Below are 27,225 nucleotides of genomic sequence, written 5' to 3' on the forward strand. Positions count from 1 at the left end.
TAAATGACTAAATAAAAATATGTTGGCACGAATAAATAACGACAATGTCCGAGCTATTCACCTGAAGAACAGCAAAAACAAATATTCTCGAAAGCACACACAACACCCGATTAAAATAACACGCCGAAACATACAAAATGGGGGTGACAGAATTATGCTGACTCAAGCACTCGCTGCCGAGTAACGAGCTCTAGTAGCTGTAGTTCATCCCGCGTAACCCGTTACGGTAAAACTGCAGGAAGCGTGTCCTAGCCCCCGCCTGCTCCGCTTGAACAGGAAACGTCGCAGATTTCTCCGCTTATCGACGCTCATTTCCTTGCCCCGAACAGACGGACAGTGAACGTCAAACGCCGACAAGTGTCACGCGCCAAGTGTCCAGCCGACGCTCTTCTGATTACCTGCGTCCTGGACGTACCAAGGATAAATACCACAGAAATAGGCAATATTCATCATTTATGTGGGCTGCTGCTTGACGCGACGTCTCATTCAACAGGGCCAACGAGTGTCGAGTCGAGGTTCTGTCTCTCTGCACCTGAATCTACCAAAGATAACCACCACAGGAATAAGTAATACCAACCACTTCTGCGAGTTGCGGCCCGAAACGACACATCGATCAACAATTCCGCCAGAAGAACGTTGCCGTTTGAAGTGACGCGTAGTGTCACCAGGGTCTCCGAGTGTCGACTCAAGCTCTTCCTTCCATCAGGATGTGAATGTGTAACAATAGGTACAACATATACAGGTCACATTTAGCTCTTCTGATTGGTGCTGCTCAAGGGAGCACATAGGCAGGGTCGCTTAGCATCGATTCAAACTCTTCTTTACACCTGTATCTAGATTTCTCAAGTATAAGTAGGAAATGAATAGTTAATATTGACCTCTTTTTCGAGCTACAAGGGATGCTTCAGTAGTGTCACTGTGTGTTAGTGTGCATGAGCAACAGGTGGCAAACAAACCGATTTACCTTGATCTCCAAAGTTCTGCTGCGAATTCATTGCTGCCTCTCCAAATGGTGCTTCCCCAATTCACTTTGATTCGAGTGCTAGTAAACAGTGCAAAGTTTCATCCTGTGATTGCCGTTCCTTTAATTCGACAGTTATACGAAAGCGTTCCGCTCCACGTGAAAATTTGCTTACTTCTTACATCTCGACTGGGGTTTCCAAAGCACAAAGTGTTGCGATATTTAAGTAGCACGGCTCCGGTGTTTTGCTTGAGTGTGCGAGATCGTCACAGCGCTTCTTCATGGATTACTGCCATCGCCAAACTATGCCGTCAGACCAAATGTGAAGTAACTCCTTTTAGTGACATAGCATAGCTCACCGCTTTAACTCTAGACCCTTAAGTATACTTCGTGCTCCAACTGCGTCTCATTTTCGCGGCGAATATAAAGCTTCCCTTACTTTGCTTTAAGCTCAATATTTTTACGAAGTCACATGAATAAAGTAAGCAGTTTGAATGCTAGTTTGAAAGTAGGGAATTTAGCAATAAAGTAACGCAGTGAATCCCAATCAGTAATCACCTAATTATGCATAATTATGATAGAAAGCCAGTGTTGTACGCCTTCATACCTCAAGCATGATATGATAAATATCGTTTCAAATCCAGGCAGATTTTTTTCATCGTGCACTATTTCGTTCCACCACTCACTGTCCGGTTCGTAGCTTCCTTTCAGGTTTCTTTGTTATCTTTCGAATTCAAGAGTGGCTAGCGGAGATAAAACATTCCGAAGTATGACACTGACCTCCACTAGAATTCTCTTAACGGCCATTGTGCACCCAAGCGAATCATAGGGAGGCCGTGAGTAGTTAACAGAGGTGACTTCTCGTTGCAGTTTATTATGCCACGCACTTTGAGTAATACATCAGCACGCCTGAACAAACTCCACTGGTTGTTTTCAAACTATCATATCACAGAATTCAGTGGCGAAAAGGGGATTATTCACTCACTAAATTTACAACCTGGCGTTCCTCGGCTTGCTTTGATATGGATTGTATTGGTGATACTTAACGTACCAGATCAACACGAGAGCTATGAGCCAACAACTGTTGTGCATGCAGCGTGACGAACAGCCCGGTTCTCTCAGGGAAGGATAATCGAAGACGTGCAGTCGCGGCTCCCTCTGAGTTACCGAAGCAAATCTCGGAGGCCACACTTTCGCGGGTTGTATTCGCCGAAAATGATTGCAGGGCCGGAAACGCATCATAGTCGCCACGTTTTCGGTGCAGTCCAGAACATCGCGTACATGACGCGTTACCGGCTCTGCGATTGTTTTCGGCGCGTGCGGTCAGCACAGGTATAGCTGCCATACCACAATACACCTTACAACAATTATTCAATTGATTTGCGAGTCAATCGATTTACATAACGCGCCTTTCGCTAAAAGAAAGGGTAGATGCCGAACATGTTTCTTTATGCTTTAGTTGAAAGCTTCCGTGTAATTGCCTTCTGTCTCATCCAGATGTCACTAGTTGACGTGTGCAGTACTTTTTCGCCTTATGAAACTGAGCATGCCCATCAGTTAAGCTTGTTTTCCTCAATCAAGAATACAACATTCGATAAAAGATGGCGGGACGTACCCGGCGCTCTACGGGCACCAGGCAACGCCTCACCCCTGCAGTCGGGGCAACAACCTCCTTGTTGTTTTCCTATCTTATCAACGCCACCGCCCCGCCGCTGCGACGAGACGCCTGCATCGCCTGCATGCTGGAAAACGCAGCGAGCGGGTATCCATTGCCAGCGCCGTGTGCTTGATCCAGTAATCTGTCAGCGTTGTCCCTGGGTGGGCTTTTTCTACACCTGTGCTACCGATAGGAGGGTGAGTTTGTGCGACTTTCGTTGAAGCGCCCTGTTCGGTGGACGGCAACCTATCGTAGTGCATCTGCTGGTTAAGCAACATGGGAGGTTCGCTCGCAACGTTTGCAGTGTCGTTCGCTGGCACCATACTTGGTGCGGTCCTCGTTACCGGAGTTGAAGCGGAGCGTGCAAGCGACGACGACGGTTCGCGAATCGTAGGACATATTAACGTCGCTGTGTGCTGCGGATCACTAAACTCGAAACGACGCTTACCGGTGGCATTCTAGGGCGCTCGAATCACCAAGGGTGTTGCAGTGATTGCTAGCAGCTCCGAGTGTTGTAGTTTCGGTTTCAAGGTGCAGGAAAGCTTCAGAACTCAAGTCACTGGCAGGTAAAATAAAGGTAATCGCCCCAAAAGCGAAGCGTAAAAGCAATGGTTTGCCTTTTACACGTATATACATCGTAGAGTAGTACACAGTGTGAGCATCGGAAGATAAAACGAAAATCAATCTGTGAAAGATTATTAATTTCGCATTTGTCGGGCTCACGGCGCAGTGGCTAGGTGTTCTCTTGATGAGTTCGAGGTTACGGGTTCAAATCCCAGCCATAGCGGCCGCATTGCGGTGGCGGCGGAATGCAAATACACTCCTGTACCGCGTATTGGGTCCACGTTAAAAAACGCCAGCTCGTCAGAATGGACCTCAGACTCTGGCCAGGCGGCGCTGCTGAAAAACGCGTCACCAGCGCCTCCATCGCAGCTTTGGTACAAACTGAGTATGCAAAAAGAGCTGTCCGCAAGCGAAGGTGCATAGGCCACAATGGACCCTCCTCTTTCGGTTGTGTTGTGACACAGTTTTCTGAAAATCAAGGACCTGCAAAGCTTCTTCCGCCCATCCACGCTTCGGGAAGCGAGGAAGCGCAGCAGGGCGAAGTACGTGTACAATATAAAAGAAGTCTCATGTGTTTTTTTCAGCTTGCTGCAACTCGCAAGTACAGAGAGTATCGGGTTTGTTTATAGGCATATCAGCATAAAAATATAAGCATTTCAAATTGGCTCATATTGAAGATGTCCTGAACACAAGGCTTAAGTATCTTCTATATTTTTATCCATTTTATCGGAATGTTTTTTCTCGCAATTACTTACAGAGAGTAAATCCTTCCATAGCCTTTTTCAGGGCAGCAAACAGCGTGCGAACATAACGAAAGTAAGCTTCCTACAGTGCCTGCGCGCCGCATCCTTCTTTCTCGCTAGAGCTGCAGCTTCGCTCAGTACCTTAGAACTTTTCGTGGACGCTTCAAGCAACACACGCGAACTTATAAATGTAAAAAAACGCGACTTTTTTTTTTTACACACGTGTATTACTTCGCGATTACTCATCCAGTACTCCTACAGCAACTTTATTGCTCGCATAGGAAAGACGCAGTCCAGCAGGCTCAGCACATTGCGAAACGTCCTTGTTGTATCGGCGCAGGACATACAAAATACGAAAACTAAAAGTGAGCTCGCGATACAACGATGCTCTAGAACCGGATTTTGAATTCATAAACGAACCAAAATGCTTGGTTAAACTGACCGGCCATATATCTGCGTTCCACTTGTTGAGTCAAGCGGAGACGGACGTCTGTTAACAGGTGGAAATATCGATGGCACATACCCAGAGTGGTTCGCAACGTTATTTTTTTCTGTTGCCAACGAAGTGCCGGTTGCATATTCTTGAGTTTTCGCTTGTTTGCCGCGGTGCTGCGCACGTGGCACGATTACAGCGGAACAACATCATCGCACTTTCTCATGCAAGCCGGTGTGTTGTGGGGAATGCAAGTAATTCGATTACCCAACACGTTTAACGGCCCTATCCAGTGCTCTCTCCTTTCCCCTTCATACGTTCGCGATGGAAATCGGTAAAACTGAACGTTGTTATTCAGTCCTTGACGTTCGTGGCAATTTACAACACAACAGTAGCGTCGATTGCGGCGTTCCTTCGTAGCGCGCGGAGCTATCGAGGTTGCTGCCGTTTCCTCCATCAGCCAGCAAGCGCTTGGCAGTTCGGCCGTTCGGCCGCAGAACACATATTCGACGGCGCGTCCGACTAGCGGAGAAATTCATAGCTCTCTGTATGGGTGTTAAATGCGCAGATCAATCGCAATATGGACCAAAATCTAGTTAAGTCGTTTTGCAGTCGCTAGCTGCATAGGCAACTTAGCAAGGGAGTCGGGCTTCGCACTACTCAATTACTGCCTCTTCGCACCGGCAGGTGGCGCTACGCCTCTTGCAGAACTCCAGAGTCTGATGACTATAAGCCCAAAGCCCAGGGCACACCCCCTCCCCTATGGTTTGCCCCTCAATCATGTCGGCGTTTTGGCACGTGACACTCCATATTAATTACCTTTAGGTGCCATGCCATTTTTATAGCAGCCAGACATTACGGCCGATCGCGACGCTCGAGATATCAATTTACGATATTCTGCCTACATGCCTGACACGGCAGCTGCCTAAGCTAGCTCTAAATAATGTTCGACGCTTTTCTTAATTTTATTCCTTCAGGGTCTTTTGATCTTTATAGTGCACCTCAATTAGTTAACGTCGATGCAGTTGAAAACCTGGAGATGTAGCAAGCAGCGTTACTTCATCGTATAAGCCTGAGCTTCAAGACTGCTGATGAGCAAAGCACATACGTAGGTCGTCACGGCAATGTACCAGGGCTGCAAAAAAATATATAAGTAACACAGAAGCACAGTGCAATTGACTACAGAAAGCCCACGACACGCGCATTCACGTTCGATGACATAACTTCATAGCAAAGCAAACACGATTGTAAGGCACACTGAAGTCACGAGGGTCCCGTTAGCTCATAGCAAGCGATGGAGGCAATCCGTTTTCACGAAGTCAAAGTATAAGAACACAACAGAAGCTATGGATGCAGCACGAAGCAAACTTTTGTAAGTTTATGTACGTGTGAAGCATTGGCATTTTCCTGTGAATGATTTTCAACTTATTCAAAGCGAGGCTTTCTTAGTCCCCTTCTGGGGTTTTCAGGTATCGCTCATCTAACCCCTATCGATTGCATGGGCGCTCTCTGACGAGACGTCACCCACCGTGGTTATGTCGTGATTGGCGTTACGCTGCTAAGACTGAGGGCACCGGAACCGTGCTGACTTTTCAACGAATTTGGATTTTCTTTGATGTAACGTATGGCGCGTGTTAATGAATATCTAAGATTGTTTACCTGTACTCTCTGCAATTATTACATAGACAAATATTTCTGTTTATGCAGCGTTTTCTAGCGATTCTTTTTTTTCGTTTTCCTTTCTTCTGTAGGGGATAAGGGGGAGGGCTAAATATCAAGCGTGTTCACTGAGAGTCCACATGTTTTTCGTGTGTTAGGTTGCGTACGTGGATGCTTAGTTCCTTCTTGAATTAGAAACGTGAAAGAAGGGTCAGTTTGCTGTACAAATCCAACTCACGAGTGCAGCTTCGCTAATACCCTTTTCTTTTTCTTTAGCGGTCTCCTCACGATGGCCTACGAGAACGTCTACAAGCTGCGGGACCATCCGGATTTCCCGAACGAGATTGACGTGCCATTTGCCAAGAAGCTCCAGCCAGAGCTCATCTGCTCGGCGTGCAATTGTGTCACGGCGGCTGGTCTCAAGGACGGCAAGGACCACGTCTACTGCCTCAGGTGTGCCGAAGGGCTCACAGACGGCTGCAACGAGTTCACGTGCTGCATTTGCAAGTGGAATGCTCCCCAAAGCTTGGTGAGTGCTGACACTGCGGTTTTCAGAAGACGCAACTAGAAATGGTAAGCTGTGTTCCAACATTCCACGTACTCCGCATAATAGACGGCTAAATTGGCGACAGACATTTTAAGTCTCCCTGCGATTCTGACAGACACGGCACAAGAGAGTTTCGCGAAGACATAATCGGAGCCAAAAACGATGAGGGCTCCTTTGCAGCCCAAGCAAGATGGCTGCTGAGCAGAAGGCTTGGAAACTCGGCGAGAAGGTCGTCTGCTCAAAAGAAAACGTAGTGACGCGTTCTTCCGCTCCTAATACACGCAAAGTTGTTTTTCGTAGGTTGCAATACAAAAATTATTAGAATACAGCGATAATACGTGCTTTTCTTTGCTTTTTATGGAGGACGCGAGATGGCGTCATGTCAGGGAGACATCTTCCAGGCGGTTGCTGGTATGTTTTATTGCTTGGGCTCGAAGCTTTCTTGCTACCTGTCGACGTAGACTGTCTACAATGCTGACCAGTATCGAAACAAACCCCGGAATAGGGCACACATAGATGATTTGCACTGGCGTCATAGTAGCTACCATTTTAGGGTACTGTCACGTCGATAAGCTGCATAAACAATCAAAAAGACAGCATGACAAACGTGTCTTGCGCCGGGCGCGACAAATCGATAACATTTGTAAACGTCGGTCACAGTCAAAAAGCAAGAACCATGCATGAGAGATGATAACGTGCACAGACGTCATTGTGGCCGCCATGTTTGGGTACTGGCAAAGCGCGAAGGCTGCTTTCGTGACGTCCTCACATCAAAACTATCTATAATCTTGCAGGACCATCTACGGTGAACAAATGATCGAGCACACTTTGTCAAACCTACTTGCGCATCAGTGAAGTAATCCTGGTCTGAAGGACAAACTTATCAGTCCCCCTCAGAAGATGCTGAAACTTGTCCCCCCTACTGTTGGTTTTGGTATTGCTGTTTTTACTCTATTACTGCATTGTTTATAAGTGTGCTGGTATTTATTCTACAAATGTTTACCGTATATATTTTTTTACATTCTATTTATTGCTCTATAGGGATACGGAAATAGTAGCTTTTCAGATTGAATCGAATACGAATCGAATCGTGCCTGAATCAAATTCAATATTGAATGTTTGTCTAATAGTTTGCGAATAAATATATGTCTTGCTCACCACTGATATCGAACAATTTTCGCTTGGAATATTTTTCATTACAATGTGCATCCTAAAACATGCTTTACTAAAATTTTAATAAAAAGGAGCATTATGAACAACTGGGCATTATCATGTAACGTTTAGAATTGCAGCCTCGTTGACGAAATAAATTTGCGGTGACGTCGCAAATGCGAGCTGTCAGCGGCAATGGCAAAGCGGAGAAGAAACACTTCTTTCTTTATAGTGTGAATGGTCGCGGCAAATGGTGCCACTATTGCCTCAAATACGTTAACGCAATAGGTCAGCTTAATAAGGAAATAATAACGCTCAAACGCATATACGGTACAAAGGCTGCAATTTCAAACAACAAATATGGTGCACCCGACTTACGTAAAGCAATCTGCTGTTCCGATGGTAAGCATGCCGCTCTAGCACCAAGCTTTCACCGCAACGACGCACGACCAACCATGTTTGGCGACCTCATGTGAAAATGAAAAATTCCAACTCCTACATAAACCGCGAACAGCATGCTCGATTATGTCTCTATACATCGTGGTAATTTCATTTTCATTAGAATCGCATGTGTTCTTCTTGGCGGTTGTCGGTACCTTTCAAGATTTGCAACCTATCTAACAGAGAAGGGGTTAAAATTTATATTCTGCTTCAAAAAAAACATTGCAAGACCTATTTTTATTCGGACAGATGAAGAAAAATGCAGATGAATGGGCCATCCTGGAGAAAGCGCCATCAGCTTGTCCTAACCGAACCAAGACTTGCCGTTTTAACGGCAAATTACGAGACGTTCTTGTAAGTATTCTTCATTTACCTGCAAACAACCATCGTGACCACATTGGTTACCACGGTTGTACGCCCAAGACATCGTCGTAACGGTCCACGCCTCTTATTTTTTTACGATAGCAATTATAGGGATCCACCAAGCCAGTTGTCGCCGTATTCACAGAAAGTTTATTTCAACAAGAGACGATACGAACACTGAGTCACAATCACGGCACAATTCCACCAAGACGATAACATGTACAAAGAACGAAGCATTGTATACACGGCACGTTTCTGAAGTAGTGTCCGACTCCTCACTCACTTATAACCACATAGACCAACGGAAGCACACAATTGCACATAAACTAATTGTAACGTATATAAAATGATGTTAAATATGTACGTACATGTACACAATGGCTACGAGCACATCTAGGCAAATGTATGCTATATGCTTATCGCAGCAGTATATGCGGGTTCGTTGCGACATTATTCAATCACTAAAGTTGCTAATACCAAGTCGAACGTCCCTTACTAAATAATTACCCAGAATTTTTAAAATGGCAGCCCACAAAAATACGTGACGAAACATAACATTCACAGTGCTTGCCTTTTATCTTAAATCTTCTGAGGCTATTAAGTGTTAAACTTGCAAAGCAACATCAGTGCTGTAACCTCAAAGTGACGTCGTTTCACTGGCCCTTCTTTTTACGAGCTGTGCAGTGACGCCTGTACGATGTCACTAGAGGCCCTACACGGCGTGTGAAAGCATTTCAGGGTGCCGAAAATTTTGGCCTACCTGCGTCCACGTTAGTCATACCCTAGTTAGCCGAGCCCGCGTACAGTTCGAATACTGACCGAGGAGTTCAAACGCAACGCTAACCTATGCTTTCGCAGTTGGTGCTTCGCGCTTCTACAGAAGCTGCCATTAATTTTTTTATCCTGCAGTCATCTTTCTTTCTTGTTTGAGCGCTATGAACTGTTACTTTGCAGGATCACTACAAGACTTGCAACCTGAATGGAAAAGTGGAGTGCATTCTCTGCAGAAAATTGCAGGATCTCAAAAACCTAGGAGACCACATCAAGAACTACTGCCCCATGAGACTCACGGAATGCATATTCTGTGGCGTGGACGTTGCCGGCCGCGCCAAAGTGGTGAGTCACATTATTTTCGATACCGCTTCACAGCCGCCATCGCTTGGCACTGAAAAATCTTCGGCAACTATTGCCTTGCTAGGCCAACTAGATATCGAACTCGCTATTGATACTGCATTCGTGGAATTCATTGAGAAAAAGAAAACGCTAAGGGGGACTCTAAGTCACGCTAAACTGATGCCATCACCAAAAAGATGCTGTAACAGTGGATACGAAAGCGCTTTTTCTATCGCCTTCACTGTCTTCCTACTTTCTTCGTGCTTCCTTTTTCTAGTCACGAATGGTAACGATTCGATGGACGGAATGCCGCGCTTATGTGCAAAATGATTGTTGGTACCCCTGACTTTCAAATCAACAGTTTTTAGTGATCGCCTGTCCTGTCTTTCTGTTTAGCCATTGATGTTTTCCGTTGTCTTTGTTCGGGAACTTTACACCGCGTATCATATGTCGTAAAACGTTGCTCAAAGAAGGCAACAAATGAATGCATGCAGCCCTGTGTGATACAGGTACGGGACAGCGCATATGTTGTCCGTTATCCAAGCCTCATCTTGCGTTCTTCTGTTCCACGCTAAAATTGGTTATTGACCATCGTACGGCCAGCTGGCCAGGAATCTTCCTGCAGGAATAATCATTGCTGTCTGCCTTTATTGGCGTTCTCTATCCTCCCACTCCTATATATATGAAATAGATACGGGGAGAAAAGGACGAGCTAAAGGTTATTGTGATGTAGTCGCGAAAAATAGTTCCTCCGTGCGCTGTTGAAATTGGTTTAATTGAAGGTTTCAGTTCGCGAAGAATGATGCTTGTTTAGCGAGCATTGACAGGCATAGAGCACATGGCCAAGTTGGACACATCTTCAGCAGTGACGACAAAGCAGTGACGACGAAGCAGCGACGACGAAGCAGCGACGACGAAGCAGCGACGACGAAGCAGCGACGACGAAGCAGCGACGACGAAGCAGCGACGACGAAGCAGCGACGACGATGGCATGACGACGACGAGGTGACAGTGGAATGACTACGCTAGAATGAAGACAACGACGCGTGACGTTGGTGGAATGGCAACGCTGGAAGGACAGAATTGCGAAAAAGCATGGAATGACGACGGTGGAATGATGATGGAGAGACCACGACGCATGACGAGAAGGTATAACGAAGGCATGACACTGATTGCGTGACGACGACGTAATGCCCGCGATTGCTTGATGACGATGAATTAACGAGAGTGATACGACGGCGGTATGATTATGACGACACGAGGAAAGAATGAGGACGAAGGCGTCATGAGGACTATATGATGCGCATTAGCGCAAGCTCTTGGGCCAGTTGGTGCATGACGAACTTCAAAAATGGAGTACCAGCGAAACACGAAGGACGCGCAAACAAGGAAAAGGCGATAGACGTGGGCGGACGCTGGACTTTCAACTATATTTTATTGGAATTCACACTGCCGCACATAACTTCGGACGCAAGCGCAACTTCTACTGCTCCCGAAGTTACTCATGCTGGGCTGTTTTCCCGCGTCAATGTACTTTCGAGGTGTTATCTACGCACATCTATTGAGATCAGCTGAAGGTGCGCATGCGTCAGAGGTTATGTGCCCCAATGTGAATTCCAATAAAGTACAGTTGAAAGTCCAGCGTCCATCCGAGTCTAACGCATTTTCCTTGTGTGCGCGTCCTTTGTGTTTCGCTGGTGCTCCCTTCTTCAAGTGACAATACGACAACGCGGAGATGACGGCATAGTCAAGACTGCAGTACGTTGACGACAGCTTAGCAACGAAGAATTCATCACATCGAAATGAAGGCGATGAAGTGATGACAGAACCGCGACGACTGCATGTTTCTGTGGAAGTTTACGCCCACGCACCCGCACATTGACTGCCAGGTGGGTGTACCTTACGCTTCCCAGATACACAAGGGCGCATGGCACTCTTTCCGTCCTTTTTTTTTCAGCACTAAGGAATACATGTGGGTGCTGGTGATTCAGTCCTATGAAAAAATAGCCTAATGACGAGCCCCGATTCCAACTTTGATGTCCCTGTTGCCTCTTTTGTGGCCTGGAGGCACCGTAAAAGTTTGCTAAATAATGAGGCGTTATATAGACGTGGTACGTGGGCAAATTTTCTCTTCCCTCACGCCTGCCAAAGGAGACATAATCTCTGGTGCACTCCAGACGGCTGCTTAGGCAAGTATGATTTTATTTTTTGCATGTTCAATCATGTCAAAGGGTAAGCGCAAATTTCCTATGTGAATCACACACCTCGAAAAAAAGAAGAGGCCGGCCATTCTTGAACGTACTTGCAAGCCCAGTCCCCTGACAGGGCCTGCTGTGCGTTCTTGAAAACGTGATGAGGCGGTCAGACCCGTCTCAGTTTACGTTATATCCACAGCCCGTTTGAACAATGTCCGGTAGTGGCTAATCGTGTGAGACAGCAGAGAGCGTCCATCGGCAGCTGCAAACCAAAGGAAGAAGGGCTATGAATGCTTCATTTAAACTTATGCAGATCCAACGGGCATGCGAAAATCCATGTGAAGAGGAGCGCTCAGGAAGTGATTATTTAAATGCAGTAAGCTATTCTTCCTCCAAGCGGTTCACAGAGCAGCGGTTAAGCGCGTGCCATGGCAAGATGCGGAGATCCCCACCACGTGACCCACGGGACCGCAGGTTGCACTGCCTCTAGGATCAGCCCACTTTACTCAATAAGAAACCGAGTCTTTTTCACTCGTAAGAGCGCCGTACTGTCTCCATCACATCTAATGCATTCCGTTCCTCATTCACTGAATTAGCTGCGTCGTTACACTTTATTTCACTTATTCGCATTGTCAGCTCGCCCGGACTTTTTGGGGCTCTGGATGATCATGATGAAGTGCGACGACCACGCTAAAATCAGTGCCAGCTGCTCTCAGAAAGTTGGGGGCGTGGTGGCGCCTAGACTTCCCCACGGTATTTAGGGACATCGATAGTTTACGTATACTACCAATAACCGCACAAACCTACCAATGTATCTTTTCTTTATTTTTTGTAAACAACTTTGTTTTAAACGCATCTCGCTCTTTTTTTTTTGCTACGGGGTTTCTTTGGACTGTTTTCACTATAGGCGTAAAAACACGCCGGTTACGTCTATTACCATCGCTTTCGTTGTTCTAAAATGAATTGTTTATTGACCTGTCGCCAACATGAGACACTGTACTCGGTGGCGCGCATCACGCCTGCCTCTCTCACTCGTTGCCTGTTTTGTTTTTCAGAAGCATGAAATGAACTGTGACAAGCGTCCTGGAACCTGTGAGCACTGCGGCAAGCATTTCAAGACCCACGAAGAGGTGGTGTCTAGCTATGCAGAATGTTTTTGTTGGTTTGTTTGTGTGTTATTCTTTGTTTTGAATGCTTGAAACCATTGGCTTGTTGGTAATATACACTACGGATGTATTAACAGCGGAAAGGAGAACGTTTTGTGCTGTGTTTCCCTTGTCTTCGTCTGATATTGCGCTGTGAATCATAGATGTTTCTCAACGGCAATGATAATTCGGCACGTCGCAGTTTCCCGCTTCATATTAATTTTTACTTCCTGCTTAGTATGGTATGATATGAATAACTTTATTTAGGTCCTGAGGGATCAGTCTGGGACTGATGCGGGCCGCTCCCACGTCGGTACAGAGAGTGCTTAAGACATGTTTTCCCCCTTAACATGAGGGCGTACTGGTTTTGCTGTAGCTATCCCGAAAAATTGTTCCCTGTCTCTCTCTCTCTCTCTCTCTGTCTGTCTGTCTCTTTCTCTTTCTCTCTCTCTCTCTGTCTGTCTGTCTCTTTCTCTTTCTCTCTCTCTCTCTCTGTATCTATCTATCCCTCTCTCTCTCTCTCTCTCTCTGTGTGTGTGTGTGTGTGTGTGTGTGTGTGTGTGTGTGTTTGCTTCATTGAAAAAGCTTCAAAAGCAGTTTAAAGTCCGCGCTGCGGCTGAGTGGCTGTACTGTTCTGCTGCTCTGCACGAGGCTATACGGGTTCGACTCCAGGCCACAGGGACCGCATTCTGATGGGACGCAATGAAAAGAAGCAGTTCGCTGCCGAACCCTGTGTTAACGCTCAAGAACGTAATAATATGGTCAAGACTCACACGCTTCCCTCTGTTAATGCTTCTCGCGTCGGGCATTTGTAAGTCGAGCCAGATCGATTAGAGGACCGGGCAAGAAGGCAATAATAATAATAATAATAATAATAATAATAATAATAATAATAATGATAATAATAATAATAATAAAAATAATAGTAATAATAATAATAATAATAACATCCTTTATTTCATGAAAGTAGTACAAATTCACAAAGAGTCATAATTATCGCCATAAGAAGGCGATAATTATGACTAGTTTCTGTGAACTCAAACCGGGCTTGTTCTTTTTTTATTTACCAAAAAAAAGTTGGATCGGCGACGGTGCTTCTTCAATAACGTGTGCCCCTTCCCTGTCTTTTTCAGCTTGAGCGGCAACACATGGCTGTATGCGAGCTCATGCCTGTTGACTGTTCGTTTAGAGAACTGGGCTGTGACCACAGGGTAAGAAAGACTTCCCGAGCTGCTGCAGATTTAAGAATGAACTTGAGTGTGACTGGGTTTTGGTGAACATTCGAATTCACTAACTATTCGTATTCGAAACGAACTCTTTCATATTTTCGGACGTTCAAAAGTAGCCAAGTATTTCTCAATAACCTTCTGTTAAATTATTATTTCTGTTTTCCCTCTGCTAAATTTAATATCGCTAATTATCGAAGCTAAAACGACGATAAATGTTTTAGCAGGAATGCTGAAACAAAATAGATAACGGAAATTCTGTATTCTGTTGCGCGGCGGGAGCCTACATGACAACCTGTGAGGTTTGCTTTTTGTCTTTTATTTAGTGTTTTGGCGTTCTAGTCATGTGACATTTTTATTTAAAGTTGTGCGAATACCTAATGATAGATTTGCAATGGAATGCTTCGACAAAAGAACAAGAAGTCTCATAGACGCTCGGGACTCTTAACTCGTTGCCTAACAAGAATTTGTTAGTTATTAGGGACTTGGAAATTCAGTTTGAGTTTGAAATTCAGCACGTATAGCCTACTCTTACTAAACACCCCACATTACTACCAGGACTGCACTGATCATACAGCTCAGTTCCTTTGAAGATCTGAAAATTTTGAATTGAATGAATGACTCCAAGTAATTTGCTTGTTTCGTTTTTTGGGCCACTGAACCTGACGGAATAGTGATCTTATGTTGTACTTTCTATTTTCAGTTTCAAAGTGAGCCACACTGTGCTTTATGGCAATCTTCTATGGCTTCGAATGTATTCCTTGCAGGTTTTCGTCAAGAAAACACAAGGATTTCAAAATTTTTGTTCGTAGGCCCATTCTGTAGATTACTGTCAGCTCGTTAAACCCAGTTTGCCAGTCAGACAAAAACGTGGCTCAGGCATCACGTCCTTTGATCTCGCCGCTCTGCGCGATCGTACAAGCACAGCGAAGGCCGACCATGGTCGATGCCGACAGCAAAGGGCACACACCTTTTAGAACGCAGCTCAGATGCGCCCGTTTTTGCGTTGACCGTCGGTGTGCCTCGGCGTTGTACCTCGGCGTAAGCGAGCGGACTAGCAAAGCGAATGGTGAAAAAGCGAACGCGGAGTGCAGCGGGGTGTGGAATATTGAGATCGAAGAGAGCGCGAGGAGGAAAGCGGAGGAGGAGGTGCAGAGGAAGCGGCTTTGAGTTACCACCAGATGGAGCTCACGTCCGCGCATCCGTGGCAGAAGCTGCATGTCGGATGTGGGAGGGTGAAAGAAAAAGAACCAGAAAGCCTTCGCGCATAGCGTTCGCCGCAAGCGTTTAGGAAAATATGCTGCGCGAACAGATAAAGGTGAGTGGATAGCAGCAAATTAGGTTTTATATCGCCTGCAATGGTAATGCATGCATGTGTGGGTGATATGTCGATTGCTTTGCTTGTTCGCTAGTAGAGGTTGTTGCGAAGCATGTTTTGGTGAGGTCATCATTTCGTGTATATTTGGCCGTTGTACGCGTAGTTTTTTTTTTTTCATAGTGGATGTGTGCCACATCGTTCGACATGTTGGGTAATGTTCTTGTACTGCGGACTCTGATTGAAATAAGGCTGGTTGAAATGTCGACTGACCCATCTTTTTTTTTCAGAGTACTATAAACCAACTAGGCCAACAATTAGCTTTTTTGATCTCGTTCTACTAACTCCTTCCTTCACGCACCATGTTAATTCGTGCAGTCCACATGTGAAAACAGCCGTGCTGTCCATTTTCAGCACTTGTCTTATAAGTTACATCGTCTCTCGGAAGAGGCAAACAGGCGAGAGATGGAGAGCCACGAAGCGCACGGTCGCCGCAACGGCCACAACGATCTCCTCGTTCGTAAAATCTGCCGCCTGGAAAAAGAGAACGAAGTAAGATGTATGGAACCCAGGTTTTACGGCTTGCCGCTGTCGCGCGTTCCCCAATAGCAGCGGTATCATCAGCAGTAGCCACAGAAGAGCTCATTAATTGTAACGAAAACGGCCTACTCGTGGTACCTTACAGTATTATGTGAATATCAAGGGAACAATCTTTGGGAAGAAGCCGTTTGGCAGAGGCCGTTTTTATGGCAAAGAAACGTTCCTTATTCCTGTAAATCTTTAACATAACTGCTTTGTGCGTGCGTGCGTGCGTGCGTGCGTGCGTGCGTGCGTGCGTGCGTGCGTGCGTGCGTGCGTGCGTGCGTGCGTGCGTGCGTGCGTGCGTGCGTGCGTGCGTGCGAGTGCGTGCGTGCGTGCGTGTGCGTGCGTGCGTGCGTGCGTGCGTGCGGGGTTATGTCGCTTACGACAATGATATGAGCATCGCCTTGGAAACTGAGTGGTAGCACACACGCCCCAATCGTTCTTCTTATCGTTTTCATGATTTAATGACAACGTGCTTCTTAGGGAGTTACTCTGACTTTTGCGTATCACGTGGGTCCGTTTCCAGCTTCTTTCATGGGCCGATCATGACAGAGCACGTTGTGCACTGACGCCGCCCATTCCGACACCTAAATTCCTAAGGAAGACATTCTTTCATCAACGGGATGTAGAAGTTGAACCACTTTCCAACTTTCTAAAAAAAATCGTTACATACTTTTAAACATTGAACTGGATTACTTTATGGTGTTAGGCTGCTGAGCACGAGGTCGCGGGATCGAATCCCGGCAACGACGGCCGCATTTCGATGGGGGGCGAAATGCACGAAAGCACCCGTGTACTTAGATTTAGGTGCACGTTAAAGAACCCCAGGTGGTCGAAATTTCTGGAGTCCCCCACTACGGCGTGCCTCATAATCAGAAAGTGGTTTTGGCACGTAAAACCCCATAATTTAATTTAATTTTAATTTAACTGGATTACTCAATATACATCACTACATGTTGTGTGCAACGCTTTGCACCACTGTACCTTGAGCCGTCTCTTACGGTAGCCTCCACTGAAGGAGAAAATGGTTTTCCCCTACTGATCGCTTAAACACAAGGTTTCGTTCATGTTAAGCTCGTCTACGTTCATCGCTAGATGGATAGTGACATTCTTGCGGAAAATGAAGGCTTTCTGAACCATTTAAACACACAATGAGTGAAACGTCTTTGTTGGCACACCGTAATTCCGCTCACATAAGTACTTCAACAACGCTTCCGGCTGTAGAATTGCGCAGTTAACTTCTTTCATCTCCGAGGAATTATTAACCTTTCAAGAGACTGCTGTTGGCCTAATTTAACATTAGAGCCGTCGTTTGTTACAAGTGAATGTGACTAAGCGATTTTATAACGTTGCCCTGGAATAGTGTCAGTTATTTAGGGCATTGGCGTTAATTATATAACTGCGCTAGGCTTGTTGGTCTATTCCAAGCAGAAAACACGTTTTTCTTTGTTTGCGTATAGATTCATTAGGACAGGTGCATAAATAGAAAATAAGGGCTTCGGCGTCGCTATTGATTTTGTGGTCGCTAGGTGCAGTTATCTCGAGAATTAAGGAAACGTTTTAATTCAGGAAACACGAGCACGCCACTAAAAGATGACATTTGCCACAAACACAAAACTCAATTAGTTCTCGATGACTATAGGATCCTAAAAAGAAGAGGAATTCAACTAGTTTAAGCCACTAACAAAGCATAGCCCAACTAATTTTAATCCTTAAAAGTAACTTAAGAGTGAACTTTAGCTAGGGGGCTCCTACCTAAATAGATGGAACAGGACAAACCATTTTCCTCGGCTCCCACGGCACTAAATTTGGTGTTTGTTGCATTTCAAGGAAAACGTTAAATTCTAGTGAGTCTGGGAAGCTGATTTTCGATTTAGGTATTCAGTTACTTTGTAAAAGTTGTTGAAAATGGCAAAAATTCAGAAAACGAAGCTATTAAGTTTACAACTGCGCAACTCGGTAATAAGAAATGATATCATAATTGAGTTAATTGCGTGTGATATGTCGTATGAAGCGGGAAAAATGATGCATTGTACGTGGCTCTAATAATATGCGAGTCAGACTTTTGTAACCAATGATTCCGCGTTCACGTAGGGCGCAAAATAATAAATAAGGTTGTCCACTTTGGCTGTTCTTAGTGATGTAGTTTAGAGAATTGCTATATCTCTTTGTGGTGCAAATTTACAGATTTGTAAACTTCGTGTATCTAAATATCTTCAAATTTAAGAATTTCCAGCAGTTTTCAGACAAAATTTAGGTTCTGAATCAATGAACTTTCTCTCCCAAATGAAATAATTTTAGTAACGCCTTAAAACAAATGCATGGTTAATTACTGGGTATGCTCATAGACAAACCAGTAGTCGATGAGAAAATAAATGATGCTACGACACTTCAATGGCAAATTATCTTTCTCAAAGTTTTTGCATTCTGAATCTTCTGCAATTCGAGTCGCTATAATAGGATGTTTGTCTGAAATGAAGGAAATTTTATTGCGGCTGGCTTGTCAGTTGGCTAATACGAAGACGCGTATTTCCCGTGTTATCTCATCTGAAACTGGACGTTTACTTTGTGATGTATGTAACACTTCAGACGGCTTTTTCGCAACTTTTTTTTTTTCGTTTGTTCAATATATAAATGTTTCAGTGGCGTCTGTGTGTTCTTTCTTTTCAGGACCGTAAGAACTCATCCCTTAAAGAGTTATTTACTGTCGACGGACCATGCTATGTTACGCTACAACAGATGGAAAGGAAAATGGCAAGTCTTATTTTAATCTTTTAGAGTTCCATAACCATGAACTGTTCTTCGTATCACTCCTGTTGAAATGTGTTCCTAGCTTCAATTCTCATAAAATGGAGACTTTACGCTTAGATACAGCAAGTGCCGTATAATTAAAGCGTCAAAGTATTACTTCGCCATGGCCTTGCAATCCAACGTCACTATTGGTGCCAAGTACTTACGGAGTCGCCATCTGTCGGAAGCGACTTGCTTGCGTAGTATGAGCAATAACGGGAAGCGATCCTCATATGTTTGGCTGTCGGCGCTCAAGCGAAACAACGTGGGTGCCCTTGTGCGCATTCTTGTTAGTATTCTCGAAACGACAGTAGTTATTTACTGTCAAAATAATAATCTTGGGCCACCGGAATGCACAGAATGGTTTACAGGTGCTATCTCGTTATAACTTTACCGAATAAGTACAGTGAACGCCCACGGCGCGCGGTCGACGCAATGGAGCCGCCCGCACCGTCTTCTTGCGTGAAAGGTCGGCAATGGCTGAGAGCGAACTATGAAATATGTTGTTATCGTGGGGGCTATCTGTATAAAAAATGAAGCATAACAGAATGAAGCTTCAATGCAACGATCACACACGTTCACGGTGACCGGCTACGCGTCTGCATGCATGTCCGCTACAATGTTTCGCTGCGATTGCGTTTTCGCACCGTGCCGTGAACTTCAGGTCGCAGAATATGAGCAGTTGACAGTGCACAAGCAACCATTGCTCCTCGGACTATCTTAGCTCCTGGAAAATTATTTCGTTATAACTAGGGACTTCGACACCTACGGCAACTTTCGATGTGCCGTCTTGACGATTATATATTTCTTTTCGTTTCTTCTACTTCATTGGACGTCTCATTATCATTATTTCTCATGTTACATCGTACTGAATGTTTAGCAGTCTTCTCAGCGAGAAATTTTCCGCTGCTTCTTTTTTCTTAATCCAGTATACATTCATTGTTTGGTGAGAACACAAACATGCGCATATGACATGCCTTTTTTGTTTTAACGTGCTTCTTACCGTTCCCTTTCCATTGCAGTGAACTTGCCAGTGTCTAACATCAAAGTGTTCATAGTTCAAAGCTTCATGACATTACCCGGGCATCGCGCTCGGGCGAGTGTCTCAGTGCGCGTTTTCTGCTGCTCACTGAACATCGCAGCACCGACGCCATAGCAGAAATCTTCTGGAAGCGCTTGCTACGCACCCGAACTGTAGCCGATGACTGTTTGCCGGTTCTAAATTTCGCGATCCAAGCTTCACGCAGCTTCTTGTCACGCGGTTCCGTGTGAAGGCTGACTCCGTGCTCCGTTGAGTACCTCTGGCAATGCGGCACCGAGCTGTAGCTTAGCATGTTGCACGTCTTCAAAGGCAGCCACTACCTATCACAGTGCTCTCAAGTGTTGTCAAGTAGACACCCGAAGCGGGAAAACTTCCCCATGTAATCATAACCGCAACGCAGGTGGTACTTTAAGCTTTCATTTTCAGCTTGCTTCGGCATTTCCGAAGCAGCCGACGTGTCTCCTGTGTCCACGTGATTCCTCATGCCACGTCACGCTGACGACAGCGCCAACTTTTACACTGGTGGAGCTCGGCCCCAATAAATACTGACTGTGGAACAAAGTGGAACGACTTGAGCATATATGGAAGCATTCAAATGTGACGCAGCTTGTAAAATGCATTGCGAGATACATAGTTTATGATTAAGTAATTTCTCCCTTTTTCTCTATTTCCCACAAATCTGCACCATTTAGGCCCAACTTCAGGAATCTGCCAATGCTGAAAGAACATTGCGAGCTAAATTGGAAGAGCGAGTGTTGACCTTACAGAACGAGCTTCAAGTGAGTATTCCAGTTTCGATGAGAGAAAAAATCTTTTGTGAAGCTGTAGTTTTCAGACAACTAATGCAGTAATTTCCTAGAATATTGACACCCAAGTGAAGTGGCTTTGCGCTCATTACAGGGCTCCGACAAAGCTTCTACGTATGTAGACCTAACGATATTTCCATTCCTTATTAGTTTGTGCAACCAACTTCTCGATTGCACGGCTGACACATTTATTCATTTAAGTACTTTGGCGTGCACCTGTCTGCTGACCTAACATGGAATACCTGCTTTGATGTAATGACTTCTAAAGCATAAAAAACCCGCCGTGGTTGCTCAGTGGCTATGGTGCTTCGCTGCTGAGCACGAGGTCGCGGGATGGAATCCCGGCCATGGCGGCCGTATTTCAATGGGGGCGAAATGCGAAAACACCCGTGTACTTAGATTTAGGTGCACGTTAAAGATCCCCAGGTGGTCGAAATTTCCGGAGTCCTCCACTACGACGTGCCTCATAATCAGAAAGTGGTTTTGGCACGTAAAACCCCCATAAAAAAAAAGCATAAAAAGGACTCGGATTTGTCAGACGCTGCTTACATCAAGCTAACCCGAAGACAAAACTTGTGACATGCACCTCTCTGGTTCGCTCTAAGTTAGAACAGGCGTTATTCATTCAGAACCCACATAAGATCTACTTAATAAACTAGATACTGTACGGAATAAAGCTACTCGATTGATAAGAAAGTACTTATGTCATTCCAGCATCACTAATATGAAAGCATCACTAAACCTTCCATCACTAGAGGAAAGGAGACTGCTGGCACTAGAACCTCACTTTCACAAGCTTTATCATAATCAGTCGTCATTGGCGGCCTCTTGCATACAGCCTGCCTATCGCGTTTTCCGTCGCCTACATCATCCTTTCAAAGTTGTAATGCAGCATGCAAGTACAAACCACTTCAATCACTCGCCACTATTTCGTGGCATCCGTCGCTGGAATACTCTACCACACAATGTCGTGTCTATAATAAACCACGATACATCAACATATGCTGAATAGTTCGTTTAGCGTCGATTTATTTTTGTGTCTGAATCCTTATGTCTACAACCTTGTACTGTTTTTTTGTATACGCGATGGTCATTTATTGTCTGTTTCATTTGTGTTACTGTTATTGACCATTCATCTGCTTCGCTGTAACTCCCTGTGTTTTCTGTAACCCCCTCTCCCCTATGTGATGCCCGGAAGCTCCTTCAGGGCATGTGACTATAAAAAACCGCAGCTTGAACTAAATTCCGAGCAGAAATTTATGTTGATACAAACTTTCTCACAAGAAGCCTCGCTTTTTCTTTCGCATATGCTCTACCACCAGAGCAACTTTTAAGCCATTATTTAAACGAAACAGGCATATATAATTGACAACAAGGACTGGCATCTCCCACGTAGATAACTATATAATAAGTTCCAGTAAATAAAACATTGCGAATAAAGAAAAATTCTGCCTTAAAAGGGGATAGTACTTGACGCCGCTGCCCTTTCCAGTTTCAGATAAAATTCCACCATTTTCTTCCAAGATTCCTTCGCTGCTTGAGGGACTTAGGCAGATTCTTTTCGCTTGATCTCTTCTGTGTGCATTCCGCCTCAAAAGTGTGTCCGAGACTATAATCATGACTAGCACACGTCGAATACAGAAGCATTGATTACAAGATATGTTTAACTGCTTACTACTGCTTAGTTGCGTAGCCATGTAGAAGCGCTCTGAACTTACGCTACCCTGACCTTACAGCCCCAATCATTGAATTTCGCAAAAGCTCAAGTGTAAGCTCTTTTCTCTTTTGACAGGCACTCAGAGCAAAACAAAACGATGACAGTAGTCAGCTTAAACACCGGATTGCTGTAAGTAAAATCGAAAACACTAGCCAGGTGGTTGTCGACCGTTTTTAATATTTTTTTCGAGCATTCACGTCCTCTTATTTTCAGGAGACGGAAGATGCTGTGGAACGCCTCGACCGTGAGTTACGTCTGGACGCTGTATGTATCCAGTCAACCTTCTCTGCAAGATAATCGTGATTTCTTTTTTTTTTCACTTTTGTAGTTCGGTGTCGTGGCAGCATCGGGTAGGGAGGGAGGGGATGCAGGCTTTCGATGAAGCGCTCAAGCTAGTTATAGTATCCCGCGTGCTTCTCAGCGGTTCAGCATTTGGCACTGTTGTTGAACAATTGCGCCAGACGGCTCGCCCCCTGACATACACACCACGAGGCGAACTTCGCTTATGACAAAGTATATGCCATCGCAGCTCCGAGAAGCTGGCTGACCCGCCCCGCTAGCCCAGTAGCTAAGGCGTGGCGCTTCTGGCTACATAGTTTCGGTTTCGATTATCCCTGCTGCGGCAGCTGCATTGCGTCAGGGGTGCAATGCAAAATGCGCATGAGTGCAGTGCGTTGGATGTACAGTATTGAGAATCAGGTTAACAAAATCAATCCGTAATCACACTAAGGCATGACTCGTGCAGTGGTTTTGGCACTTAAAACCAAAAATTCTTTGTTTTTTTTTCTTTTGGTAACCTGACTGTTTTTGCCTAATGTTATTGTGGCTGACATGACCGGGGTAGTTGGAGAAGTATGGGAGAGGCCTTTGCCCTGCAATGGGCGTAATCAGGCTGATGATGATGATGATGATGATGATGATTGTGGCTGAGAAAAACACTAATGCACTGCTGTTTGATAATTGCCTATTTACGAGGAGTTCTTAGCAGATATTGACTGAAGAATTTTTATGCGTCATACTTTATAGGAACAAATGTGCACGTGAGACTCCCAATTCGTACTTTTGTCGAATTTTACAGATAGCATTTACCGATGCTGCAAAAATCGAGTACCGGAGTAGAACCTGCGTGGGCTGGCATGAGGATCAAAGCTGCAAACATGCTAACATTGAAGTGCTCACTAAAGTTTAAGAGCTCCCGCGGGAACATTTCTTGAAACGTTGTCATACATGCCCCAAGTTTGTGTTTCGGTTTGAAAACATATTGAAATTATACGCAGTGCCACTTCATTTAAATAGAATACTGGAAACCTACTGAAAATAGGGAACATAAGGCCCGCATTCTGTAGGGATGTTCGGTGTATTTTTTATTAAAGCTACACTTTTCTTACACTGCGTTGCAGATGGCCCCAGGTTTCGAGTATGTCTGGAAAGTGCAGCCATATTTTGCACTGAAGGCGGCAGCATTGTCGTCCAATGAGGAAATATCGACGCGGGCACTGTACATAAACACCCCGGGATATTACGTAGAGTTCACCGTTGGATTCACCCGTCCTGCCTCATTGACGTCACCGCAACATCTGTCGTTCAAGTGCCAAATTTGCAGCGGCGAATACGATGACATGCTTCCCTGGCCCTTCCAGAACAAGGTGAATGTCGCATATAATTTTCCTGCGATTAGGAAAGCAGTTCGTCGCGTTCTATGAAAAGAGCTGTGAATGTTCGGTTGTGCTAATAAGACGATATTCCCTTCTTTAGTGGGAATGCAACACACTTGTTAGTATTCCGGTACAATATTTTGAAAGGCTATAGCACTGATGAATTTCACTGTGCCGGCTCTGGCATTTCTCGATGGAGTCAGTTCGTCAGCTGTTGGCCCTTTCCGAATCAGGTGCAGTGCGTCACCTTTGCTTCCGATAATACCAGGTCACTGCAAATCATCATACTCAAGTTTGGCTTACAAGTAACAAAGGAATTTCTTCCGACCTTAACTATTACGAGATCGAAGGGAACTGGACAGTAAACATTACACTGGCTTACTTCGCTAAGGTTCAGGAACATTTCACTAAGCAGCATATTACGTACAGAACATACGTAACCACAATGTTCAATATTCAAAATTTCATGGAACTATCATACATTAAATCAACCTGACAAAAAGGACAAATCAGCAAAATATGCATAGAACGAGAGATACAGAAAGAGCAAAGGTAGGGAGGATAACCCAATGAAAGTTTGCGGTTGGAAAGAGAGCACAGAGTGACAGACAAAAGATAATTAATTCGCCGATTTATGCCGACCTCAGCAACTGACTGATCAATGACAGCGAAAGTGTGTAAGCGGCTTTCCACGCCCTTCCGAAGTGCTAGCCGCCTGTTGACGGTTATTAGGGATGGTCGGGAATTGATGTACTTGTCCTACAGTCGCTTCGGGGCTCCCACGTAAGCTGAGTTGCTGGACCTCGCTGCCAGCTTTCACCGCCCCAGTCGTACAAACCCTTGGTTGACCTCTAACGCCAATCTGTTAAAACGAAGAAGTGACGACTACAGATTATTGGCTACACAACCGCGCTAAATCAGTAATTTATTCAATTGTTGTGTAAAATGTAAATTTTGTTTTATAATTATTGTTAATTACATTTCAATGCGAAACATTCTCCACTCAGGCCGTTTTTTTTTTTTTACATTTGATGTCGAGCACGATGTCACATGCCGGCGGTCACTGCCGCATAAAAACGGCTTGAAATTCTGCTTTAGTCTTGTGGTCGAAAAAATTAAGAGGAACGTCGTTCTCATTAGGAGGTGTGCATAAAGGCTGTATAGATCGCAGGAAACACGGTATTGCTTACGCGGGGGTTTGATGCGATAAGTCGCGTCGATTCTGCAGAACTCTTTCTTTCGATAGAGACCGACTGCCCAATTGGTTGCGCGCGACGTAGAGCGATTGTATCTGCACTGTGCTGCGGGCACTGGCACAGAACACGAAGCATTGTTTCCTCGTTCCCGCAGTATTCACACTCCGTTGTCTAACATTACCTATGCGGAAGGCGGAAGTATTGGTAAATACGACGCCTAATCATAGGGAAAAAAGCAATGCAACATTGGCTCATAGGCACAATACGAAAAGTATTGAATTTTCAATGTCCGCACACATGGTGCAATGTTTTGTACAGAGAAAATTATCTCGGAGAGATACTGTCGTACAATTTTCGTATTAAAATTCGCCTGGTTAGATGACACGAAGGGAAAGATGTTTCCTTGCTTTTATTAATATTATATGATGTCACGGGACAGAGCCACTGACCAATAAACTGAGAAAATTCTTCGTCCGGTGTTCAAGGGGCTTCTTTCATCAGTCGCGAGAACTGCGTTATCTTAACGATCATTAACCTAAAGAACAGCAGCATGCGTATAAACGCATGCTGATTTCTGACCACACCAACAGGCTTTGCTAGCAGCATTTTATTATTGCTTTAGGCGATCTCCTGTCATCCGGAAAATTCAACGAGCGCAATATTTTCAGTTCCCATCCTTCAGTTCCCATCTTACAACGTGTGCGTGCTAGCTGGATACCTGCAAATTTAATGCTGCTGCACTTGACGTTGCACGCTCCAAAATGCACCGTACTTTGCATTTATTTATGTATGTATGTATGTATGTATGTATGTATGTATGTATGTATGTATGTATGTATGTATGTATGTATGTTATTTATTTATTTATTTATTTATTTATTTATTTATTTATTTATTTATTTATTTATTTTCAATACTGCAGGCCAATCATTTGGCTCGAGCAGGAGGGGCTTCCTTGCACTAAAGGGAAACAAAGACTAAAAAGATCTATTTGAATGAGCTTCTTCGCAGTAAACAATGTTCAATACCGAGAGCCAGGACTAAGAGAATCGTTCTACCTATTCTAGATGATTTTAGTGCTTGTCAACCAGCAGGACGAACGCGCCAGGCGATGTTTCGAACTCGACGCGGCAACAGCAGAACACGCTGCCCGTTGCTTCCAGAAACCAGCATCGGGACAACGGAACCCGAAGTTCTGCTACTCGCAAGTCATACCCATTCCTCTTCTGGAGAACGAGAAAAAAGGGTTCCTCTACCAGAACTGCATCGTCTTGAAGATTGTTGTGCCTCCACTTTATTGAATGTTATTCCCTCTTCTCGTTGGAAAGCACGGCACGTTCTGACTTCGAGTATTAAAACAAAGTTTGACAGGATGAATAACTTCTTCAGAGAGTGTTAGGAAGCATGCAGTTCCTCAAGAAGGGACAATTACTGTTTCAACTTTGGTCTACGGAGTTACGCTTTTAACACTGCACTACACACTGGAGCTATGCGCGAGGCAATTGTTCTCAGCGTAGGGTTATCATTGCAGTGAATCGGTAGTGTGAAATGTAATGCGTGTGTGCACTATTTCTGGCGCTTTATTGAACCTTGAGTAGCTTGTTTTCAACTTCTTTGCTTGTTTGGGAAGACTTGGTAGCACACCTGTGTACGTGCAACCGCACCAGATCGTCCACTTATGTGACTGGTAATAAAATGACTTCCCCGCATTCTGTCCTTCATGATGCACAATAAACCATTGGCGTGTACCTAAACCTTGAGTTTTTTTTTTAAATGTGCGCTCGGTTTTGGCCAAGAACCAGATAACAGCGAGGCTCATTCCTGTCTCAACTGCAGCGCTCCACTTGATGAGAAAAAAAAGTGCTCTTGTCGTGTATCGGTGTTGTTCATTCAATAGATACAGAACCCCGCTTCACCCTCTGG

At 44.8% G+C, this 27,225-nt stretch overlaps 1 protein-coding gene across 3 annotated transcripts; it reads left to right on the forward strand.

Moving 5' to 3' along the window:
• The first annotated feature begins 2,686 nt into the window (after positions 1-2,686).
• Positions 2,687-27,056, forward strand: LOC126544584 (TNF receptor-associated factor 6-like). Of its 3 annotated transcripts, XM_055077754.2 has the most exons (13): positions 2,687-2,815; positions 6,294-6,546; positions 8,407-8,511; positions 9,475-9,636; positions 12,884-12,958; positions 14,107-14,184; positions 15,929-16,066; positions 18,767-18,850; positions 20,621-20,707; positions 22,527-22,580; positions 22,665-22,715; positions 23,852-24,097; positions 26,370-27,056. In XM_055077754.2, the coding sequence occupies exons 2-13, from the start codon at positions 6,307-6,309 to the stop codon at positions 26,601-26,603; spliced, it is 1,554 nt and encodes a 517-aa protein (XP_054933729.1). In that variant the 5' UTR covers positions 2,687-2,815; positions 6,294-6,306; the 3' UTR covers positions 26,604-27,056. The 3 variants fall into 3 exon arrangements, with proteins under 3 accessions (XP_054933729.1, XP_054933730.1, XP_054933731.1); XM_055077755.2 differs by lacking the exon at positions 22,527-22,580; XM_055077756.2 differs by lacking the exon at positions 15,929-16,066 and having other exon boundaries at positions 2,690-2,815.
• The last annotated feature ends 169 nt before the right edge of the window (positions 27,057-27,225 follow it).

This window comes from Dermacentor andersoni, chromosome 10, assembly GCF_023375885.2.
Source record: "Dermacentor andersoni chromosome 10, qqDerAnde1_hic_scaffold, whole genome shotgun sequence".
In the NCBI taxonomy this organism is placed as follows: Eukaryota; Metazoa; Arthropoda; class Arachnida; order Ixodida; family Ixodidae; genus Dermacentor; species Dermacentor andersoni.

What these genes read in the sequence shown, in the direction of transcription:
- LOC126544584 (XM_055077754.2), top strand. Translation starts at nt 6,307, where the DNA reads ATGGCCTACGAGAACGTCTACAAGCTGCGGGACCATCCGGATTTCCCG. An exon ending in TTGCCGGCCGCGCCAAAGTG is followed by an intron (nt 9,637 to 12,883) that starts GTGAGTCACATT and finishes TTTGTTTTTCAG; the next exon opens with AAGCATGAAATGAACTGTGA. An exon ending in CCTTACAGAACGAGCTTCAA is followed by an intron (nt 20,708 to 22,526) that starts GTGAGTATTCCA and finishes CTCTTTTGACAG; the next exon opens with GCACTCAGAGCAAAACAAAA.